Source organism: Microtus pennsylvanicus, chromosome 4 (assembly GCF_037038515.1).
Source record: "Microtus pennsylvanicus isolate mMicPen1 chromosome 4, mMicPen1.hap1, whole genome shotgun sequence".
Classification (NCBI taxonomy): Eukaryota; Metazoa; Chordata; class Mammalia; order Rodentia; family Cricetidae; genus Microtus; species Microtus pennsylvanicus.
In genome coordinates this window covers 27,769,699-27,790,908 of record NC_134582.1, presented here as the reverse complement: position 1 = coordinate 27,790,908, position 21,210 = coordinate 27,769,699, and the positions used below count along the sequence as shown (strand labels likewise).

Sequence of the window (21,210 nt, the reverse complement as noted above, 5' to 3'; positions counted from 1 at the left end):
GAGCTCACTTAGTACACTTAATAAGTTCTAGGTCAATGAGAAACCTTGGTTCAAAAAAAAAGTGCTTGGCACCTGAGAGACACAGTTATCCTCTGGTCTTCACATGGCACCTGAGATGACACCCACAGTTGTCCTCTGGTCTTCACACACATGTGCATCTTCACACACACAAATTCAGGTTGGTTCAGTTTATTTAGGATTGTTGGATGTAACACAAGCACACACAACTGGATGCTTCTGCCAGAGTATAATTCTGAACCAGCTTCCCAAGAGCAGGCCCTCATAGGTCAAGATGTGTTTCAGAGTCTCTTTGGCAGTCTTAGTTGGCGAACCAGGGTCATAGATAAAGAGGTTAAATCAAGTCAGTGGACTTACCTGGTACCTGCCAATTTGATGAGACCGTCTAGACTTTATTTATGCCAACCTGTTTCTCTGTGCTGGGGTGGAGATTAAAATGGAATTTGCCTCTTTCTCTTCTTATGTTTATGAAACCCCTGTATGAATCTTGACTGGTGGACATACAATCACCAAGTAAGAAGTGTCTAAATATAGGTGTTTTGCCCTGTTTTTTGATGTGTGTGTATTTATTTTTTCATCTTTGTCAGTTTTATACCCGCATAGAATGAGTTTCAGTCATGTCCCCCCCCCCACTGATCTGTGTCATTGTCTCCTCACATTGAAACTCCTCTTCTAAAGCAACTCCCCCCTTTCATATCTTCTTGTTGCATGTGACCCACCTAATGTAATTAGAATTGCTTCTAGGCGTGTGTGTGTGTTGTCATTGGAGAGTGAGAAATTTGTCAGTGGCTTTGCCACTGAAGAAAATGCACTCCTCACCCAACCATTAGTTGCCGATAGTCCCTCTGTGAGGATATGTTTATGATCCTCACAGATGCATAGATATGCATATCTATGGTTTATAGGTAACCATATCTATGGTGAATTCATCATGGTGCAACAAATATGTCACATCCACAAAAAATGTCTTCTTGCTGCTCATCTCCCCTTCCGTTGGCCCTTACATTTTTTCCACCCCCTCTTCTGTGACATTCTCTGCGTCTTTGGGGAGGTGAAAAGATGTCCCATCAGTCAAGGGCGTCTGCATTAATCTCTACTCAGTTCAGTAAGATGCTTCCCCCATGAAGGCCGAGGACAGAATTAACCTGTGGATGTAAACATGTGTGCTAGAAAGCAGTTCGGCATCATGATCATTTAGCAAAAACAATCTTAGTAGGTCCCTCACCTGTGACTTTTGAACTCCCCAGGCATGAGCTCTTGACCAGGTTTACGGTACTAGGTATGAATTTTCTAGGTTTACGGTACTAGGTATGAGTTTTCTAGGTTTACGGTACTAGGTATGAGTTCTAGGTTTACGGTACTAGGTATGAGTTTTCTAGGTTTACGGTACTAGGTATGAGTTCTAGGTTTACGGTACTAGGTATGAGTTTTCTAGGTTTACGGTACTAGGTATGAGTTTTCTCTTGTGGCGTGGTAGACCCAGTTTTAAATTACCATTTATAAATAACCTATAAGGCAGTACTTGCTTTTCCTTTTAGAGTTGCTGGGTAATTTATGTTTGGAATTTACATTGTGAGAGTCAAGTTGACCTGTAGGGTGTGCACACCCTGAACACACAACACAATACAGACCAGGGCAAGGGCATGCAATATTCTAGCTTCATAGACAGCAGGGATGCTTCCCTAGGGCACTCACATCCTCAGGGCCAGGTATTCCAATGTGTGGGATCAGAGAGCTGCTACTCAAATCTCGGTGATGTCACAGGTAAAAGTGCCCTTTGTATCATATGTTCTGCCGTCTCCATTCTGAGAAAAGAAAAGGAAACGTAACAAAATCTGAAGACTTGCCGAGGTCCCGTAGCTGTAAGTACATGTGGTCCAGCTAGGGCCCCAGGCAGATTAATATAAAATGATTATAACCACTCCATGTGCCAACTGGTGATCAAAAACTTCTGCAGCAAGACAAACTTGATGGTAAATATCACCTCAGGACAAAATGATTTCATCTCGTCCTACCTGCCTCCAGGAGAAATAGTCCTGATATCAGACAATGCGTTAATGTCCGTATTCCTCCTGCAGAGAGCCTCCCAGTTTGGCATTTTCATTTGCCCCCTAATTGTATTCATTCATTGATTTTTTTTATCTACATGAAGACAAGAGATGCTGAACAGCATCTCCATTCGCTCAAAGACTTTTCTAAAGTCGGCCTCATTTTTAATACATGAGAGGTTGTGTGCATCGTGGGTAGTTTCTGTAATTGCCAGTCTGATGAACCTGCTGCTGTAGGCCTGAAGTTGGGGAACTGTCATTCTAGGCAAAATCCAGGATTACTTCTCAGGTAAGGAGCTGCGAGACCTTTGTCCTGAGACGCTGGATTCACAGCAGGTGCCCTCTGCTTGTGTGTCGGTGTGGTGGAAGACAGCAGTGTTCTGAGCACTGGCTTGAGTTGAGCCCTTGCTTGCAGTTCAATGCTAAATGACTTTGGGCAAATTTCTGTCTGAGTCCATGTTGCAGAAATGGGATAATTCTGCCTATCTAATTGAGTTACCATAAGGCTTAAATAAAATGTCTCCATTGTGCTCCTCATAATGCCTGACACCTGTGAAGAACTTAGAAATGCCCCTCCTCTCTCCAACATGATCTCTATCCCCTGTGCCTGAAAGCTGGGCTGGCAGTTCGAGATAGCTTAGGGGAGAATAATGCACCTAGAAGATTTGGATGTTTAATGCGTGGCTCAACTTGGAAGTTGTAGCTCTTTACATCCACAATCATGTTCATTCATTTCCTATCTAGTCTTTGAGGGTGGTTTATACGTAGCTGCCACGCAGACCTAGTTTTCGGGTTTGTGTGCTTCTAAAGATAAACACCAAAATGTTTTCTTTCAGTTTTTAAACTTTCCTTTGTTTTACAAATACTAACTAGTATTCATTAATTAGTGTCCAGAAGAACGGCTTTCCCCCTGACATTTTCATGCAGGTATAATTGTGCTTTGCTCTTATTTTGTGCCCCCAGTATCATCTGGCATAGTTGACTTCCCTCCTCTCTGAGATCAGTGGCCCCTTTATTTCCGTGGACACATGTCAACGTTCTTTCACAGTGAGTTTCCAATTTCTTACTGTGTGATACGATTGTCACCTTACAGGGGATCCTTAAATTGACGATCTCCTGCATTTTATTTCCTTTGAGAAACATTCCGTGTGCTCACTGTTTCGACCATTGCCTAGCCTCAGCTCTCCTAAACACTGTTGATTAGCCCCAAAGAATTTCTTACCTAGTGGCTATCAGCGATCTGCCCTACAACAATGGATCATATTAGATAAAACATATTTGTAGGATTATTCTATGCACCTAAAAAACACCATTTTAACGCCACAGGCAGAATGGCCCCATGAAAGGTACTTGTAGACAGTGTACAGAAATCCCAGGCAGGGTTTGAAACTGATGTCACATCTTACTGTTATGGTGCTTTCCGACTTTTTATTGGAGGGCACTAATCCTTGGTGTGTGAAATGCAGGAAGGGCACTAAGCTTACCAGGACGGTAAAGTGTGCAACAGATAAAATGGCCCTTAAAACATGGTGGATTGTTGCTTTCTTTTTCTCTTAGTGCCTAGAAGATGTGTATTAGAAAATGTGAGGAACCCAGCAACATCAGGAAAAAATATGCATCAGCTAAGGCTCCACGCGTGCCCCCTGGTGACATGTTACCGTGGGGACCACTAGGTTCTCTGGCTCTCCTGCTCTCCCAGATACTGCATCCAAATGCTCCCACTGATATTTTACATTTTAAACTCAAATTAATGGCAGTTTCATCTAGTTTGCTGCTAAAATTGGATCACATGATTTATATTGTTTTTAATCTACTTTTTATAATTATGATATTGCCAAGATTCTAGTTCATTAGCTATTCTCTATATAATTTTTAATTGTGCACAGTGTTCTGAAGTATAATTATAGCTGGGTTATTTTTTCTTCACTAGTCTCCTGTTCCTGGATAATTAGATTATTTCTAATTTTTTTATTATAGAGAATACTGAGATAAACATCATTATAATGGGGGAAGAGTAAAACGTTATGATTTGGGGCACAGGTTCTGGAGATGAGCACTGTGTGCTGGATGCCTCACAGCCTGTAACCCCGAACAAATCGCCCGGCTCTCAACTTGATCATCTATGAGACAGCAACAAGAGTGATGCTTACTTTTCAGGGTCTCTAAGCTAATCCATCTCAGGACTGTAGAGCCCGTGGACACACAAGTGTATTTTTGTTTAGAGCTTCCCTAAACTGTGTGATCAAAGACGGTGCTTGAACTGAAGATAACTGGTCAAATTCTGCATCTGTGTAAAGGAACATCTCTGCTTCTGGTCAAGACAATGCCAGCTTCTTCTAGATGTGGTAGGGATCGGAGAAGAAGCTGCCTTTTAGACTGTGAGCTACATAACTCCCTAGGACACACGTAAGAGTAGACGTGCTGGCAGAGGGTAACATTTCAAGGGAATCCCAATCGTGTGTAGGCTAGGGCTTCTGTGCTCTCTTCGTTCTCCCCGATTGCCTTCAGACTTCTGGGTGTAGGTAGGCTTTGCCCTCATCCACAGCACATGTTCACCCAGTGCCCACACTGCGGGGTCTGTGTATCAGTGACGTTGTAGGAAAATACAGCCCAAAGCAGGGAGACTGTCACTTCAAAGCATGCCACAGTGCTTAGACAGAGCCAGGAAATTAACCATGTCGGCATGATAATGTTTCTTTGAAAGCCTGCAACTCTTTCCCCACCCCGTGGTAATATTATCAATTTCTATTATAAATTCATTTCTATCATAAGGGAAGTCTTAAGGTTTTCCTTCCTTTTTCTTCCCTCCTTTCTATTTTTGGTCAAATCATAAGAAATGAGGGTTGGTTTCTTTCTGCCTGGTTTTCTGGGAAAATGTTGAATGGGATGTGGGAAGGCTCATGGAGAGGAGAGATGGGTCCTGTTTCCTCAGCACCTCTTTGTCATTTTGCCACCATTGTGCATTTATAAAATACATTCTGTGATGTGCATGTGCTTATCCCCAGTTTTACCACAGCGTCTCAGTGGGGGAAAAGGACCTACAATAATTTATCACAGGCTTTAAAGGTGTTTTAAAATATAACCTTGGTATCTTTATCAAGAGACTATTATAAGCTAAAATTGCCTTTTGTGTCTGCAAGCTTCCATCCCTTTGAAAATGGGAGGGGGCAGGTATTTGGCCCAGTTATGGAAACTTTGAAGAGGGTTTAACAAAGAAAAAAAATACAAAGTTCTACAGAATTGCTATGAGTATCTGAACTACAGCTTGTAGTTCTCTGAATACCCAGGTCAACAGCAGGAGAGATGTCTCAGTCAGGAAAGTGTTTGCTGTGTTAGTGTGGGGACCCGAGTTCAGATCCCCATGTTAGAAGTCAGATATGGCAGCAAATGCCATATTCCTAAAGCTGAGGTCATAGAGAGAAGGGATCTGGGGGCTCACTGGCCAGTCAGTCTAGTCAGTCTCCAGGAGATCCTGTCTCATAAAAAACTAAGGTTGCACAATAGAGAATAACCCCAGGGCACAAACATGTGTGCCCTACTCCACAGAAACCCAGAACAGGGTAAGGGTACCTTCATGAGTCAGAAAAAAGATCATTTGTAACAGGATAGGGATCTGATTGTCCTGGGATTAAGGCAGAGGAAATGGATTAGAAAAAGGGATGTGGATTCGTCTTGGGTAGAATGATGACTTCTCTCACTAGTGATGATGGATGAGATAGGGAACAAGTTACACAGAACTACGGGCTTTACTTTGGATGCCTTTAAAAACGAGATACTCTTGTCTCCGCCCGAGATAACTAAGAGGGTAAGGCGTGTGTGTGCAGTTTTAGGATGGTATGGTTTTCTTTTAAGACTGAACGCTGCGATTTTTAAAATTCAGGGTCCTACACTGCGGGCAGCAGAAGAAAGGACTGATATGAATAATAATTAGGTTTGGATCTCATTTTAGAGTTACCACCTCATCTTATTTCGTGAAAGAAGATTGTGAGCTTGTAGGTAATTGCTTCCCTCATCTGCTTTAAGTTCAATAATTCTCGCTCATTGTTTTTAATTCTGTTAAAGAGTGTTTATTAAAATACTAATGAGACCAAAGCCGTGCTGATTAAAAATGGCATTATTCGTTTAAACCTTTTGATATTATGAAATCCATGGTAGATTATGCCTACACTTCGGGTGAGTCGCTTGCCATATGCTTAGAATATTGCTTTCTTCACAGTATTATTTCGGGTATTATATATAAAAACATATAAACATGTATGGTTTTTATACATAAAGGCAATTTGCCCTAAGAGTTTTCGATGGAGTGTGCACTCCTGGTAATAGCTGTGGTATCTAATAAACAAATGAACTCGGATGTGTACCGTGCAAGGTGTGTTTGTATCCACCGTAGGTTTTAGGATGGCTGCGGTTGGGGTTGTTTCCTTCCACTGATACCCCTCCCTCACTGACCTCTGACCCCTAACAGCCGTTCTTCTTATTCAGAGTCGCACTTGGAATACATCTTTCAATTTCTATTTTTTTCCTTTCTGTTTTGTACGGTTTCTTGTCTCGGATATCTTTTTGTTAGTTGTCTCTTTTCAGTTGTAGGTTGATGTGCTTTTCAAGTAGGCCACTATTTTTATCCTGCTTTTTCTTTGGGAGGTCCTTGGGCTTACCCACTGACATACATTTTTCTTTGGGAGGTCCTTGGGCTTACCCACTGACATACATTTTTCTTTGGGAGGTCCTTGGGCTTACCCACTGACATACATTTTTCTTTGGGAGGTCCTTGGGCTTACCCACTGACATACATTTTTCTTTGGGAGGTCCTTGGGCTTACCCACTGACATACATTTTGACCCGTGTCTTGAAAATCCAGGCTGCCAAAAGGCCAGTCAGATCTTTCACACCCCAGCTTCTGATCCACCCCCACCCCGCACCCCGTTTCTTTAATTGTCACTGGCTGGGTTCCAGTGCCTCCTACCCGTCTGAGCAATCGCTGCTATTCACGCTCTGTCCTTTGCTGTTCCTTGTCAGCCCCTTACCACCTTTTCCCCACACCAAGGGTGGCTCCATCTTTCCTTGCCTAAAATCCTTCAACTGCAGTTCCTCGTACAAAGGATGCTGTCCAGGTTTTAGCAGGCATGATACCTCTGTACAAACTGCTCATTTCCAGCTTCCCTCCCAGCCTCTGCTCCCTGTTCCTGCCTTCACAACTTTCACTAGCCCATTCATTATCGCGACCACATCAAAGTCTATATTCTGGGCTTAGGGAACAGGAAGAGCAAAGCCTGGAGCTGGGAAATAATATGGTGATGCTTAGCAGTGGGGTGATGCCACAAATGGTGCCTGGTGGGTACCAGGGACCGTGAGCAGCAGCTTGCGCCATGCAGCTGTTGATGCTGCAGCCTGGATGCTCAGTGTAAGAATGGCGATCCAGAGATGTAGTGTAGTTGGCGTTGGCAGAGTGGTTGCTTAGCATTTGGGAAGCTTAATTCAGTCCCCAGCATGGCATCAATCTGGTTGTGGTGGCTCACACCTGAAATCTCAGCACTCAGGACGTAGAGTCAGGAGTTCAAGTACATCCTTTACTACGTACCTAGTTTGAGACCACCCTGGGATTGAAGAAATCTTATCTAAAAGAAACATAACAAACAAACAAAAACCAATGGTGATATCATGATGAAGGCTTACCTTTCTCGCAGAACAGCAGAGTGAAGAAGTGCCCAGACCCGCCCTCACACTCTGATGCCCTCCTCTCTTTCTCCTCCTTAGCTTGCGACGGTGATCACTGGGGGCCTCACTGCAGTAGCCGGTGCCAGTGCAAAAACAGAGCTTTGTGCAACCCCATCACCGGGGCCTGCCACTGTGCTGCAGGCTACCGCGGATGGCGCTGCGAGGACCGCTGTGAACAGGGTACCTACGGGAATGACTGTCACCAGAGGTGTCAGTGCCAGAACGGAGCGACCTGTGACCACATCACCGGGGAATGCCGTTGTTCACCTGGATACACTGGGGCCTTGTAAGTTGATGAGCCGTGGAACAGTACCACAGATATGGTGTGCCTCCATTTCTATTACTCTCTCAGTAGCCACTGCCTGGTCTAGGGTCCAGGTGCTACTGTGATGGCCACTAGGGCCTGCTACTGCTTGACTTTCCAATGCTTAGCCAACATATCATATAAGGGCATATATGTTATAAGCCAATATATAACATCCAGGCTCACTGGATGGTGGGTGAATGAGTATATTTGGGGGTTGTCACAGCAGGTGTGGATTTCTGTTACAGATTTCCCACAATTCCATTCACCGTCTAGGAATAGTTGATAATGGTCCGGGTGGTTCTGCTCTTGTGGCAATTAATTGGTTATATCCTGGTGGATCGAGAGCCTATGAGCAAGATCAAAATGCTTGCATCCAATGACAGGCCAATCCTGAGTCACTCGGTGCTCATGGTCGCATCTGTTTCTTTACTAAATAAAAGCACACATAGCTCAGCTATTAGGATGCATTGCACACAAAGAGTTGAATTTTTTTTTCTGGAGACCATTGAAATAAGTCCTTAATCTCCATGTATTTATTTTGGGAAGGGCAGTCTTTGGTTTGTTTCTGTTAACAGAATAAAAGGCAGAATTTGGAGAAGGGGGGGAGGGAGAGAGAGGAAGAGAGGGAGAGAGAGAGATGGAGGGAGGGAGGGAGGGAAGGAGGGAGGGAGGGAGGGAGGGGGAGAGAGATATTGTCCTCTTACAGGGAAAATTATGCTCATAAATCATAGAACTAATAGTTGGGGAAATGTAGCTGATTAGGTAAATATGTCCTCCTGACAGTGCTAATGTCTGCAGAGCTAAGGAAAAAACCGCACTGGCCTAGAAAGCTCTGGTTTTCAGAATAGATGGTTGTTTCAAACTGCTTAATTGTTTATATCATTTTTATGGGTTTTCATCAAGGCCAGCATTAAATGGGGCTGTGGGAAACTTGGAGGCATTTCTTCAGAGCAAAAATACTGGTGCTTTAGTGGGGAAGGTCGAAGGACGGCAGGGCGAAAGGAATGGGGCTTGGTGTTCAGGAGACGGGATGCTGCAGACTGATTGTGAATAAACACACGGAGGGAATGCGTGAGCATCTAGATCTGCTTTCATGTTAGGACAAACTTCCAAAGAAAAGCAGGTTTCACTCCAGCTCAAGAGCTTAGGAAGACAGCCAGGGACAGCTTCTGTCATCAGTGTGTGGTCACTTTTCTTCCTGCAGCTCTCGAATGGGAGAGATTTTCGCCCTAACCAGAGCCAGGTGGATTGCTTGCTGGGAGTTCATACTGTGCAAGCCTAAGGATCTGAGTTCAAATCCCTACCACCTGCATAAAGAGCCGGGTGTGGTCTTCAGGGCCTGTAACCCTGGTGCTAGGAATTAAGGGAGGGAAGAGACAGGGGATCCCTGGGACTTGCTGGACACCAGTTGAGCCATAGTCAGTGAGCTCCAAGTTCATTGAGAGACCCTGTCTAAGGGAATAAATAACTGGAGACTGGAGAGTATACACTGCATCCTTCTCTGACCCCTACATACATGCATATGGGCAAAAACATCTGTGCACAGACGTGCACACACACACAGACAGACACACAGACACACAGGGACATGCATAGAGAATGAGAGAGTACACGCACAGATTCACATACGTGAAAGAGAGATGAGAGGAGGGGGGGGGGCTCAAACCCAAAGAAGGACCCAAAGAAGGATCTAATGGTGCATCTAGATGTTTCCAGCTAATGTGATTAGTGTTCTGAATGCAGATTATGTTAATAATTATCAAATGAGGACAGGCTGTATATTTTAGGGTTCTGGATGATGTGTCTGTGAATCTGAGGATCATGTGCTTGGATAAATAGCAGGGTCTTGTGTTTCACTTAAATCCCTCAGTTGTGAAGATCTTTGTCCCCCTGGCAAACATGGGCTACAGTGTGAGCAGAGATGTCCCTGCCAAAATGGAGGTGTGTGCCATCACGTAACTGGAGAGTGCTCTTGCCCTTCTGGCTGGATGGTAAGTGTCCCTTCCACCCCCAATAATCACACATTCCAGGACGCACAAGCGAATGTCCTCTGGAGACTTGAGCACAAAAGACAGTAGCAACAGTGGCTATAATTCCCACACTGAAATAAGTAGCCACTTGAAAACAAATCCTTCAGATCAGAGAAGCCAGAGGTAACTTCACCCAGACTTGTCCATGAGTGTATTAAGAACTCCCGTTGAAGTAAGAAGGACCATGGGCTCTGCATTTCCCCCAGGAGAAAAAGAAACAGATATCTGATCTCACACATAACCATAGCAACTGGTAAATGCTGAAATTATCCAATAAATGCCTCTATGATTGCTACTGTCTATGTCAACATCCATCTTAGCAGGGTAAATGCCACATGAAGGTACTAGGCTGTTAGAAAAGTCTGAAGAAACACTGAAGGAAATCAAGTCGACCGAGAATTGTAGAACTTGATGCAATTGTGAGAATAAGCCAGGCTTACAAAGCTTCCCATACTTTGACCAGAACGCTTCTGCTTTATGTAATAATTCTATAGGCTTATTGCTATGTAGGATGCAGTATTAAAGCATTACTAAATACACAGGTGAAGCCAGGAAAGAGTGTTAGTTCTTGTTTCTCTGAGTTGGTTTAAATCTGTCTGCTTAAAGAAAACAGTATCTTTCAAGAGCAGATTACACTACCTTGTCTGCCCAGGACCTCTTCTTGAACATTTTCTTTATCGTCAGTGGTGACGTCTTTATTGTCAGAGCCACTAAGACCTTTCTCTTCTTATTCTGATTTGTTTCTCCAAAGCTTTGACTCACCGGACTGCCCACCACTGTGCCTTGCCCTTTTTGGTCCTCCACTTCTTCAATGGCCATCTCTCCCACTTGTCTTTCTAAAGGACTCTTCCTGATCCTTTTCTTCCACTGCAGTGTTTCTCGGGTTTCAGTCATATTCCCCTCTCCTCTCACATAAACACTCTCTGGGAACGTCACTCAGACATGTTAGCAGTCACCTGCCGCTTTCCCAAGATTTTTATCTTACCTTCCCTGAGTCCTGATGTGACACAATTACCTGTTAGTTACTCTAACCTTGGTAATCTATAGTCACAATGTCACTGACTTTGTGGGGGTAGAATTACTCTTTAGTGTCAGCAAGGAACATAGGTATGGGCCTTATGACTGACATAAGGGAGAGCTTTTAATCCAGGGCCCTGGGGAAAACATATAATGAATTAATCAGGCCCATGGTGAAAGCCAGAAATTAGTCAAAGTCTGATTCTAAAAGCAAAGTATGGGAGCTAGGTAAGGAATGGAGTTGGGGGTGCAGTCTTTTGTTGAGGACCTGAGGATGGAAGGATCACGGGGGTAGTTCCAGCATGCCCAGCAAAGCAAATGTTAGGAAACTAACCTACCATCTGCCTCTCAGCCCCTTGGATCTGAGTGCAAGCCAACATCTTTTAGAAGCCAAAGTAGAAATGTCAGATTATCTTTGACTCCTTTTGTTCTCTCAACCCCTATATCAGCCTTCTGCCAAAACGGCCCTTGCTTTGTGGTGAGGAAAGAGTCTTGTTGAAGTGACAGGGTCCAGGGAGCCCCAAGATCTCTGAGTTAAGAACTGCAGGCGTTTCACTTTGAGGTCACCTCATCTTGAGGCTGAAACATTCCCTCGTCACCTGGAGGTCACATTGTGGGAAGGTGGAAGCCACAGCCTGGGACTACGAGTTCAGGAGGTAGACAGATGGATCCACTCTGTGGGTTCCCTGGAACCTGCCCTCAACCACTTCCTCTAGGCCACAACAGATGTTTCTTAATAGAAGCTTCCAGACACATTTTCCTCTGTGGGTAACTGAATTCCCAACTTAAATTTCTCCATTGCAACATCTTATTTGTATTGTTATTTTAGATGTTTCCAAAGGTGAACTGGCATTCCTGTCACACACACACACACACACACACACACACACACACACACACACACACGCATCTCAGCCAACCATGTTTCCACTGCTTGCTTACACTAGACTTTATTCATAGACAATATCTTAAGAGCATTTCTGAAAATTATGAGGGACCATGATAGGTCATTAGAATTAGACCCTGAGAAAGTGAGAACCTTGGTCAGCTGTTAGCTGCCCCTCAGTCCATCATTCTTTCAGTAATGTTATTATATTCCGCTAAGTGCAATAGGATGTCCTAACACGGAGTGATTAGAGCTATTTTTGTATCTGCTCTTCTCATCACCCATGAACAAGGCAGGCAAATGCCGCTTATCATTGAATCTCAGTGCTTAGCGCAATGCCTGGCGTGTGGATGATTCTCGGTTAAGCACCAATCTGAATCATCTCTCAAAGGCTTTTATGGCTCCAAGAGCCTGTGGAAGAATCTTTCCTGTTGGTGGATAGTTTGAAACCACCAGAGGAGACTTAATTAGCTCACCAACTGCCTTTGTGGGTAGCCAGTAGTTAGGGAAAATGTATTTCTTACGCTATCCAGAATAAACATTTAGAAGACCATCTGGTGTTCTTAGCTAAGCTCCAATTTCAGAGTACTCACAGTCTGTCTCTTGAGAGAGAGAGAGAGAGAGAGAGAGAGAGAGAGAGAGAGAGAGAGAACAATGAAAAACATTAGGGAAATCCCGTTATGTGGGGAATGCTGTTTGCACTAATTATGACTCCAATAAACATTCTAATGATTATAACTCCAATAAATCAGAAACTGTAAGCCCAAGGTTCATAGCTAAGTGAAGCAGAAAACAGTGGGGTGTCCACTGATATACTGAGATCTTGGATCCACGTCTTAACTTTCATCCTCCCAGGATTAGAATATACATGCTTGTGCTTGCTAAGGACAGCTCCTAGGGTGAGAAGAAATGTCCTAGTGACTTGTTGGATTCTCTTCAGGGAATGAGTCTGCCTTCTTGAACCTTCATTGAACCTTCTTGAAAATGTGTCTTTCCTTCTGGAACCAAGGTTAATTCCTGTAGAAGTCTTTCTTAGGGCATGCTATTGCTAACTCAAATACCCACAGTTTCAACTAATGCCCTGTTACATCATTTGGTTATTTATTTATTTATCTCATTTATTTTACATACCAACCTCAGTTTCCACTCCCTCCTCTGCTACATCTTACGAAAAGAAGCCAGAAATAGTAGGTAGCCTTTGGGTTTTCTGTGGGAATCAGATGTTGCTACTTACGTAGCGGATTCTCAGTGAGTATTGTTGATGTAAGGTGGGTGTAAGGCACAGGGAAGAACGCCTAGGAGTATTTACATAGTAATTTTATGTAACTCCACATTAGGGTTTAGTTTTTATTATAAAAATTTCTTAGGACCACTATCCTGCTGTCTCTGAGTGCATCCTGAGATTTGGGCTTATCAGGTCAATAATTCAGTCTGAAACTCCACATATTTTAAAGATGATGAAGCTTTTGTGTTCTAAAATGCCCTTAATCTAATTTTCTCACAGCCCTGTTCCCCAAATCTCTCCCTCCCTTTCTGTTGTCCCTGTTTTCTTCCTCTGCCTTCCACGGTTCTGGCTGGTGGCCCATCTAATTTTCCAAGTCTCTTTGAATTCAGGGCACAGTGTGTGGTCAGCCCTGCCCTGAGGGTCGCTTTGGAAAGAATTGTTCCCAAGAATGCCAGTGCCACAACGGAGGAACGTGTGACGCTGCCACAGGCCAATGTCACTGCAGCCCAGGATATACCGGGGAACGGTAAGGACACACTTGAGTTTCTCTGACTCTTCGTAGTGAGGTAGAAGGACAGTTTGGAGAGTCAAGGGAGCATGCTCAGTAAGATGCATATGTAACTACCATATAATATTCCAGAAGCATCCCATAAAGTCTAAAGGTGTTCAGAGAACTCTATCCTTGTTGCATGCATAGAAACCGAGTCACAAAATAACAAATACTGAATTGTAGGAAATTAGAGAAAAACAGAAAGGAAGTTAGAAAAAGGACAATAGAACATGAGCTATTCAGAGCCTGTGATGAATGTGTTGTTCTGAAACGTTGAGTACTTAGGACTTTACATTTTCATTATTTTTAGATGGGTTTGGGGCATGGCAGAATAATGAGAAAAGGGACGAGGCCCTGGACAGATTGGTTTTCAAACAGGACATGTCCTTCAGAACATAGACGAAATACCGTCTCCTTCTCAGAATGGCCTTAAGAATGCTTTTTATTTCCAAAATTTTGCTCTAATTTTATGACTTTTGATTAGATACTATATGCTTCTCCACCTCTTCAGGAACTGTCTGGATTTTCTTATTAAATGCATTTCCTAAATAGTTTATAAATTAAAATAAATTTCCTTTCAGCCTCTAACTGGGTATTTTCTAGAGAAAGGAAAACTCACTTTCACATTTCTGCTTCCTTACTCTTTGTCTTGCCAGTTTTGATATTAATTTATTCAAGCAAACCTTGGGATTGTTGAGTTTTGCTACTATAGCATCCACCACTAAAGATGAGTCATCTTTAAATGATTAGCTTGTTTCTAATGATTGTTTCCTTATTGGACAGATTGGGAGCTCTGAGTTGATTTTGACTAGCAGGAGGTCAATGTGACAAGTCCAGGCTTATTCTGCTTTATTGAAATTACCTTCAAATAATTTTTTGTCTGCAATTTCTGATTGCTATCTCACACAGTATCGCCTCCTCGGTCCTTCATTTTCTTAAGGTCTTTTGTTAGAAGTGTCCACTTAATTTGATTAAAAGCCGTTTTGTTGTGTACTTAGTGTTTTAATGTAGGAACTACCAATATCTCAATGATATGCTCTGCAATATAGATCTGGGCTACCCTTGTGGTTTTGTTACCCACGGCCTAGTTCTCAGCTGTGCTTTGGATAGATGAAATCATTATATGATTGATTAACAGGATCAGAGAAAGAGGAGAGGCACAAAACCAAGCAGGATCCTAAGTGATTATTTCTATAATGTTTTAAGCTCCAGAGACACTTCAGTGCAAAATTTCACTTAGAGATTTAACTTTAAAAGCAACAGAAAAACATCACACCTACCAGACTAGCGAGCTTCTGGTTCAGCTGACTAGGAACACAGGGGAAGAGAATAATACTTCATTTTCAAGTAAACATTTGAAACTCAAAGGCAAGGGGAAAAACTGAAGCGGGGTGGGGCCATTGATCTTCTACCCATGCTTCTGTGAAGTCATCAGTGATGACGCACGGTTACTGTCTCTCATTGCTCTCCTAGTCTCTGTTTTAAGCATTACCATACACAATCCAGGGGATGAGAGAAAGCACATTTTTCTCTATGAGAGGACACAGTGAGTGGCTGACTGTGGGGCCGTTTGTGGAGGGAGGTGGGAAGGAGACCCGAGGGTGGGGATCATAAGTGTCCCTTTACTTGTCTTGAGATGTCAGTGCGCCCGGAACACTGTGATTAGTAGGGCCGCTCCACAGTGGTTGCCACCACAGGCAGCTGCCAGCAAATATAGCCAGGATGAGGGGACACCAGCCACCCTACCACAGGGAGACAAATGGTGCACCCTGCAGCCTATTAGGACCGCACAAAGGATGACAAAGAAGAGGCTTTGAGGTTTGTGGAAAGACCCAAAGGGTGCTGCGGTCAGAAGATGCAGTATAGGGAAGTTGGTATCTTCACAAAGCTCTGCTTGAAGATGCCTTACAAGGTGTTAATGGTGTGTCTCAGACTTCCTCCGTGGCATTTGATGATAGGACACAAACATGCCTGCAAAGCATGATTAGTGAGTGTTCATGACTCAGTAATGGAGTCTGTTATTGTGAACCCCAAGACAGCCCTGCCAGACCTGTGTTCTGTGCGACTCTGAGAGTGAAGAAAGACCAGGGCAACGGCACAAAGTCGGGGGCTGCAGCTCAGCATTGGAGGAGCACAACACTGGTCTTCAACGAAGGGGCCTTCTCCCCTCTCTGTGATTGTGGAAAAATTGGCACCTCTAAAGTGCCTTTGGCTCTCCCCCAGGCCAGCAGCTTCAGATGCTACCGAGGCAGGCTGCTGACCCCTGGCGTCCAGGTCTGATGAAGAATGAGAGTCCTTCTCTTCTGGTCACTCTGGGAACTGATGTGCTCCACAGGACAAGGAGCTGCCAACCCCACTTACTTCCTCGTCCTTAAATTTACAGTCCAATGCAAAGTAGTGATCAGAATGACATCAGTAAAGATGTGCCCCTTTAATTAGTGTTTTATCAGTTTATATCTACTTAATGATTGTCCTTTCTCATAATTCTAGAACATTACTAGAAATTTCTTCTTCTTTTTTTGTTTGTTTTTTGTTTTTCAAGACAGGATTTCTCTGTGTAACAGTCCTGGCTATCCTGTAACTCACTTTGTAGAACAGGCCGGCCTTGAACTTACTGAGATTCACGTGCCTCTGCCTCCCAAGTGCAGGGATTAAAGGCATGAGCCACCACCACCCAACTCTCTGTTCTCTTTCTTGAGAAAATGTATCGATGATTCCTGATATAGCCTTTCTTGTTTCTTATGGGATCACGAGAGCAACTCAAAGGGCATGAAAGGGAAATGGTCTTAAGCTAGAGACCAACTGGAAGGGCATTACCACTCCGTGATGTTTATTTAAGGTAGATAATGTTCTGTATACGTGCATTGAATTATCACACTCTACCTTATACATTTGCACACATTTAAAGCAGCGATGGAAAAAAAAAACCCATGGGCAAAGTCTCTACTAGCAAGCTGCCCGCCCCACTGTTTGGGTTTGGCAGGTAGAAATGCATACTTCTTACTGACAGGAAGGGGCAGCACTAACACAAGAAGCAGCTCCCACAGTGACGGCCTGGACAGCAAATCCAAGTGTATGTATTCTGAATGTACACTAGAAACTGCTGGATGTCTAATTAAAGACTAGAAAGGTAAATACAGGCCAAGGCAACTATTATACCTTTTGCTTTGTGAGAGAAAGAAAACACTGCCAAGACACAATGACGCCCCACACTCTGGTTCTCTGTGATGCTGGCGACATAATTTTCTGAGACATCTGACTTCCAACAGCCTTTACAGCTTATTGAAATAAACCACATTAAAATTAACTCAAGGTCCAACCTTTTCCTAACTAATATTTATGTATTTACTGTGTGTGTTGGGTATGGGGCGGGGTGTGGAACCTGTGTGGGGGTCAGAGAGCAGCATGTGGAAAACAGCTCATCTTTCAGTCACGTGGCTTCTGGGATCCAGCTCAGGCCACTGAGTATCTTTATACCCTGAGTCATCCCACCAATCCAAAATTTAGCAATTGTTTTGTTTATAAATTCACAAAAGAGGGTGAGGAAGTGGTATTTTTTTTAATGTTTCTTCCATTGGCATTGAATTGCAAGGACATACCTTCAGACATATTGAGAAGCTCTCTTGCCAGCCATTAGCAAATGCTTAGATTAGTTCCAATTTCTGTATCTTATGAAGTCTTTCTTTTAAGTACGCTTTAAAGGGGAAAAAAAAAATCAGATGACTTGGTTTACTAAAGCACCTTGAAGGTTAAAAATATTGAGGACCTTTATAAAACAAATACTCTGGTCTAGAAATAGCCATATGCGTTCAAATGTAGCTCTAAAAGTCTACATATGAATTTATTTGAAGTACTCGCTCGGCTGCTCCAGAATTTCTTTAGTGGTTAAGCAGTTAGAGATGGCAGCTGACAAGCGCACATGGAGATGGTCTAGAAGCAGTCAAACCTACTCCTAGGAGGGTCTTTCCTTTCCTCCACCGTACTCAATGCACGCGAGAGCCAGAGTCAGCCAGCAAAATGTCAGCAGGCTCCCAAGGCTCTCCCTCTATACTTAGAATCCCAGTGTTGGTGTTCACCGCACCCTATCATTATGCCAAGCCTGGTGGAAAGTTTGTTCCTCTTGGAACTGTTTTTCTGCCGTTGCTCTTTTGTATGCCTTGCTGCTTGTGTTGTTCACATCTGGAGAATGCGATACTGACCTGAGGGTTTTTTTTTTTTTTTTATTGGAGTCTGGCATGACTGGGAAGCCACATGAGAGGTGGCTGCTGAATAGTGCTCCCTACTGAGGTGAGCACTCCTCCAGGTGTGTGATGTTATCTCTGTCTTCTTGGCTGAGTGCTCCTCGTCACCTCATATCACCAGAAAGAGAGCTGGCTCTCCCCAGTAACTACCCATGCTTTCCCCAGAGCAGTGATGAGTCTTTAGTCCTCCAGCATCAGCTTCTTACCTTGTCCAACTTACCAAAGCACCTCTCCCCTCCACATCATTTTTTGTTCAAAAGACACTAAGGTGAAATTTTTGGTTGGTTTTTCTCCCTTGCCATCTTTCCCAACAGAAGACAATATCCCGCTTGCCACAAAAAAAAGAAAGAAAAAAAGAAAAAAAAAGAAAGAAACAGAAAGAAATTGTTAGAAAACCCAAAGCCTTCTTATAACCTACAAACTGGGATGAAGGACATCTGATGTTGGAATCTCAGAATTCCTCGAGTCGTTGCTTTTATTGAGTTCTCCCTTTTACACATTTATGACTGCTAATGCTCTTATCCAGAGTGATCCATCTCTTGACTTTTCTGCCTATAGTGGAACAAACATGACATACTATGGGCTCAAAAAGCATTTCAACTTGTACATGGTTAGGCCCTTTTGAACCAACTGTTGGCCTCTTGTCTGAGTAGGTGTCAGGATGAATGTCCTGTGGGGACCTATGGAGCTGGCTGTGCGGAGCCCTGCAGGTGTGTTAACGGAGGGAAGTGCTATCACGTGAGTGGAGCATGTCTGTGTGAAGCAGGCTTCGCGGGCGAGCTCTGTGAGGCGCGCCTGTGTCCCGAAGGGCTGTACGGCATCAAATGTGACAAGCGGTGCCCCTGCCACCTGGACAACACTCACAGGTGAGTGCCAGCTGCCCCTGGGAAAGCATTGTCTATTAAAGCTCTAACTTGAGTGTCCAGGGCTTGGCAAGAATGGCCTCTCATCGACAGAAATCATCAAGTTGAAGGACATTTTGTTTTTCACCTAGTGACTGAAAGCCCCTGTTGGAAGGGCTAAGGTTATTGGTTGGTGGTGGGTATTAGGTTATTTTATCTATGAGTGGGGACTGGTAAAATGATTCTGCTGAGATGAACAGAACGTTTCCTTAAGAGGAGGATTGTGTGACATTCCCAGAGAAGCAAAGAGACCGTGGAGGGACAGGGGTTAAACCAAGGGCGGGAAGTGGAAACACCACGCTGACTGCAGGGTCTTTTACTTGAGAGCACAGCTGGGGGGAGGAAGGAAAGTCTGCAGAGAGGAAGTGGGCAGGGTTTGTGAACACGCTTCACATGTGGTTGTCACATGTGGAATAACTTTCAGAACTGATTGCTCTGACCAAAAAAAAAAAAAAAAAAAAAAGCTCACAGGGGTCTTTCAGCTCAAAAATCTAGGAACAGGAAACCACGCTCCTGTCCACCCTACTGTGCCTTGTCTGTCCCTGAAAAGTATCTTCCCATCTATTCTTTCCCTCTCTCCTTCTCCACAGACCAGACACATGTAACTTAGAATTCCCCACCTGTTTGTAGACTTCTGGAAAAGATAAACCGGACAAGAATGTAGCGCAGTATCCAACAGTTCAGATGCTAGGAGAAAGACTTCTGTTTGCATTCAGTGCAGATGGGACTCCATTTGTACTCAGCCACATCAAATCCCAAACACATGAGAGCTAAAGGGAAACAAAGGTGTGTGATTGGTCGATTCTTTAAGCCATCGTTATGAACACAAGAAAAATGCATTTTGTATTATAGTGTGTATGTGTGTGTGTGTGTGTAAGAAGTATGCACTCCAAGTGAGTATCTTTGTATGGTCAACTTTGGGTTTCTTAAATTGGAACATATTGTTATATTGTAGATGAAACATTTAGATAGTAAGTATGCAAAGATTTATTTTCAACTTTTTGATATGTAAGAAGCTGGCTCTATTAAACACAAATCATGAGTGTGGCTTCCTCTACAGTAGGGCAAGCCTCATGTGGCACCATCACCAGCAGACTGCTTTGTTATATATGGAAACAACAGAAACCAAATAAAGCAGAAAACCTGCATGAAAGTAGACCTCCCTTCTGAGAGGAACTAGAGAAGCATGGAGACTTTGTTTTGGTGGAACTGGGCATCTAGATGCAGGCAGAAGGTCCGACCCTCCCATCATAGGACTGTGGAGCTTTTGACATAGGCCCCATCAGACTAAATGTATATACTCCAATAAAGAAGTAGATGCAGTTGTTTGATAATTAAATAGATCAAAACAATACCTAAACGACATGTATCAAATATTCAGAAGATTTAGAAACAATTCAAATGCCCTTAGTCATGAGAACTGTTTTAAAAGATTAGCTTTTCCAAATTTCTATTAAAGCTAGTTAAATGTGGATTACATGAATCTATCATGTTGGCTACACAGGAGCCATCTGTTAATTCTTATCTCTTGAGCATCCATGTAAAATGCAGGGCCCTTTCAAGAGAAAAAGGGCTTAGAATCATTGCTTTAATTGAAAGCCTAATTCGCTTTCCTCTCATCTAATAAAGCAAGTACAGATTTGTCGTTATATATAATTCATGCAGTAAACTTATCCCAAGCTTTCTGTGTAATTGATCATATATACAATGCAATGTAAATTACTAGTTTACATAATGTCTAGGTTCTGCGCATGCCCATACTGACCTACGAGAGCAGCACACTTGAGGAGGGGTGGGGATTGGCTAGCATTAGTCGCATCACAACAAACAAACATACGATGCCAAATTGAGCAGCCTTAGTAGCCGATGACTTTCTGCTATAGGTTAGGTTCATCCTGGGGTGTCTCGTCTGCTGTTTTCTGTAGGGACACCTGGCAGATCCATTGGAAGCTGACTGGTTCTGGAAATCCTCACTCCGTGTCTGGCATTTGGCTAGATGACAAGAGTGACTAGGCACATGGAGTCTCCAGAAGGGTAGCCTGGGTTCATTTTAGCCAGCTGGCTTCTAAAGGCAACAATAGCCAGGGCAGGCTCTAACATCTAAATATGTTTAAGCATTTGGTTATGTCATGTTGCCAATATTCATCTTTAAGATAAAGCAACACTCACAAGAGAGCCCAGGTTCAATAAACTATTGTATTTTATTTTATTGTTTTGAGACAAGGTCTCGTTGTATATCCCTGGTTGACTTGAAACTTGCTATGTAGACCT

The 21,210-nt window shown here is 43.4% G+C and overlaps 1 protein-coding gene across 1 annotated transcript in view; it reads left to right on the top strand.

Moving 5' to 3' along the window:
- The window catches only part of Megf10 (multiple EGF like domains 10), a 150,446-nt gene that overhangs the window by 86,381 nt on the left and 42,855 nt on the right, over positions 1 to 21,210 (top strand). Inside the window, exons 6-9 of the mRNA XM_075968629.1 lie at positions 7,821 to 8,067; positions 9,959 to 10,079; positions 13,636 to 13,772; positions 18,691 to 18,903. Coding sequence (XP_075824744.1) covers positions 7,821 to 8,067; positions 9,959 to 10,079; positions 13,636 to 13,772; positions 18,691 to 18,903 — 718 coding nt within the window. The remainder of the gene's footprint in view (positions 1 to 7,820; positions 8,068 to 9,958; positions 10,080 to 13,635; positions 13,773 to 18,690; positions 18,904 to 21,210) is intronic.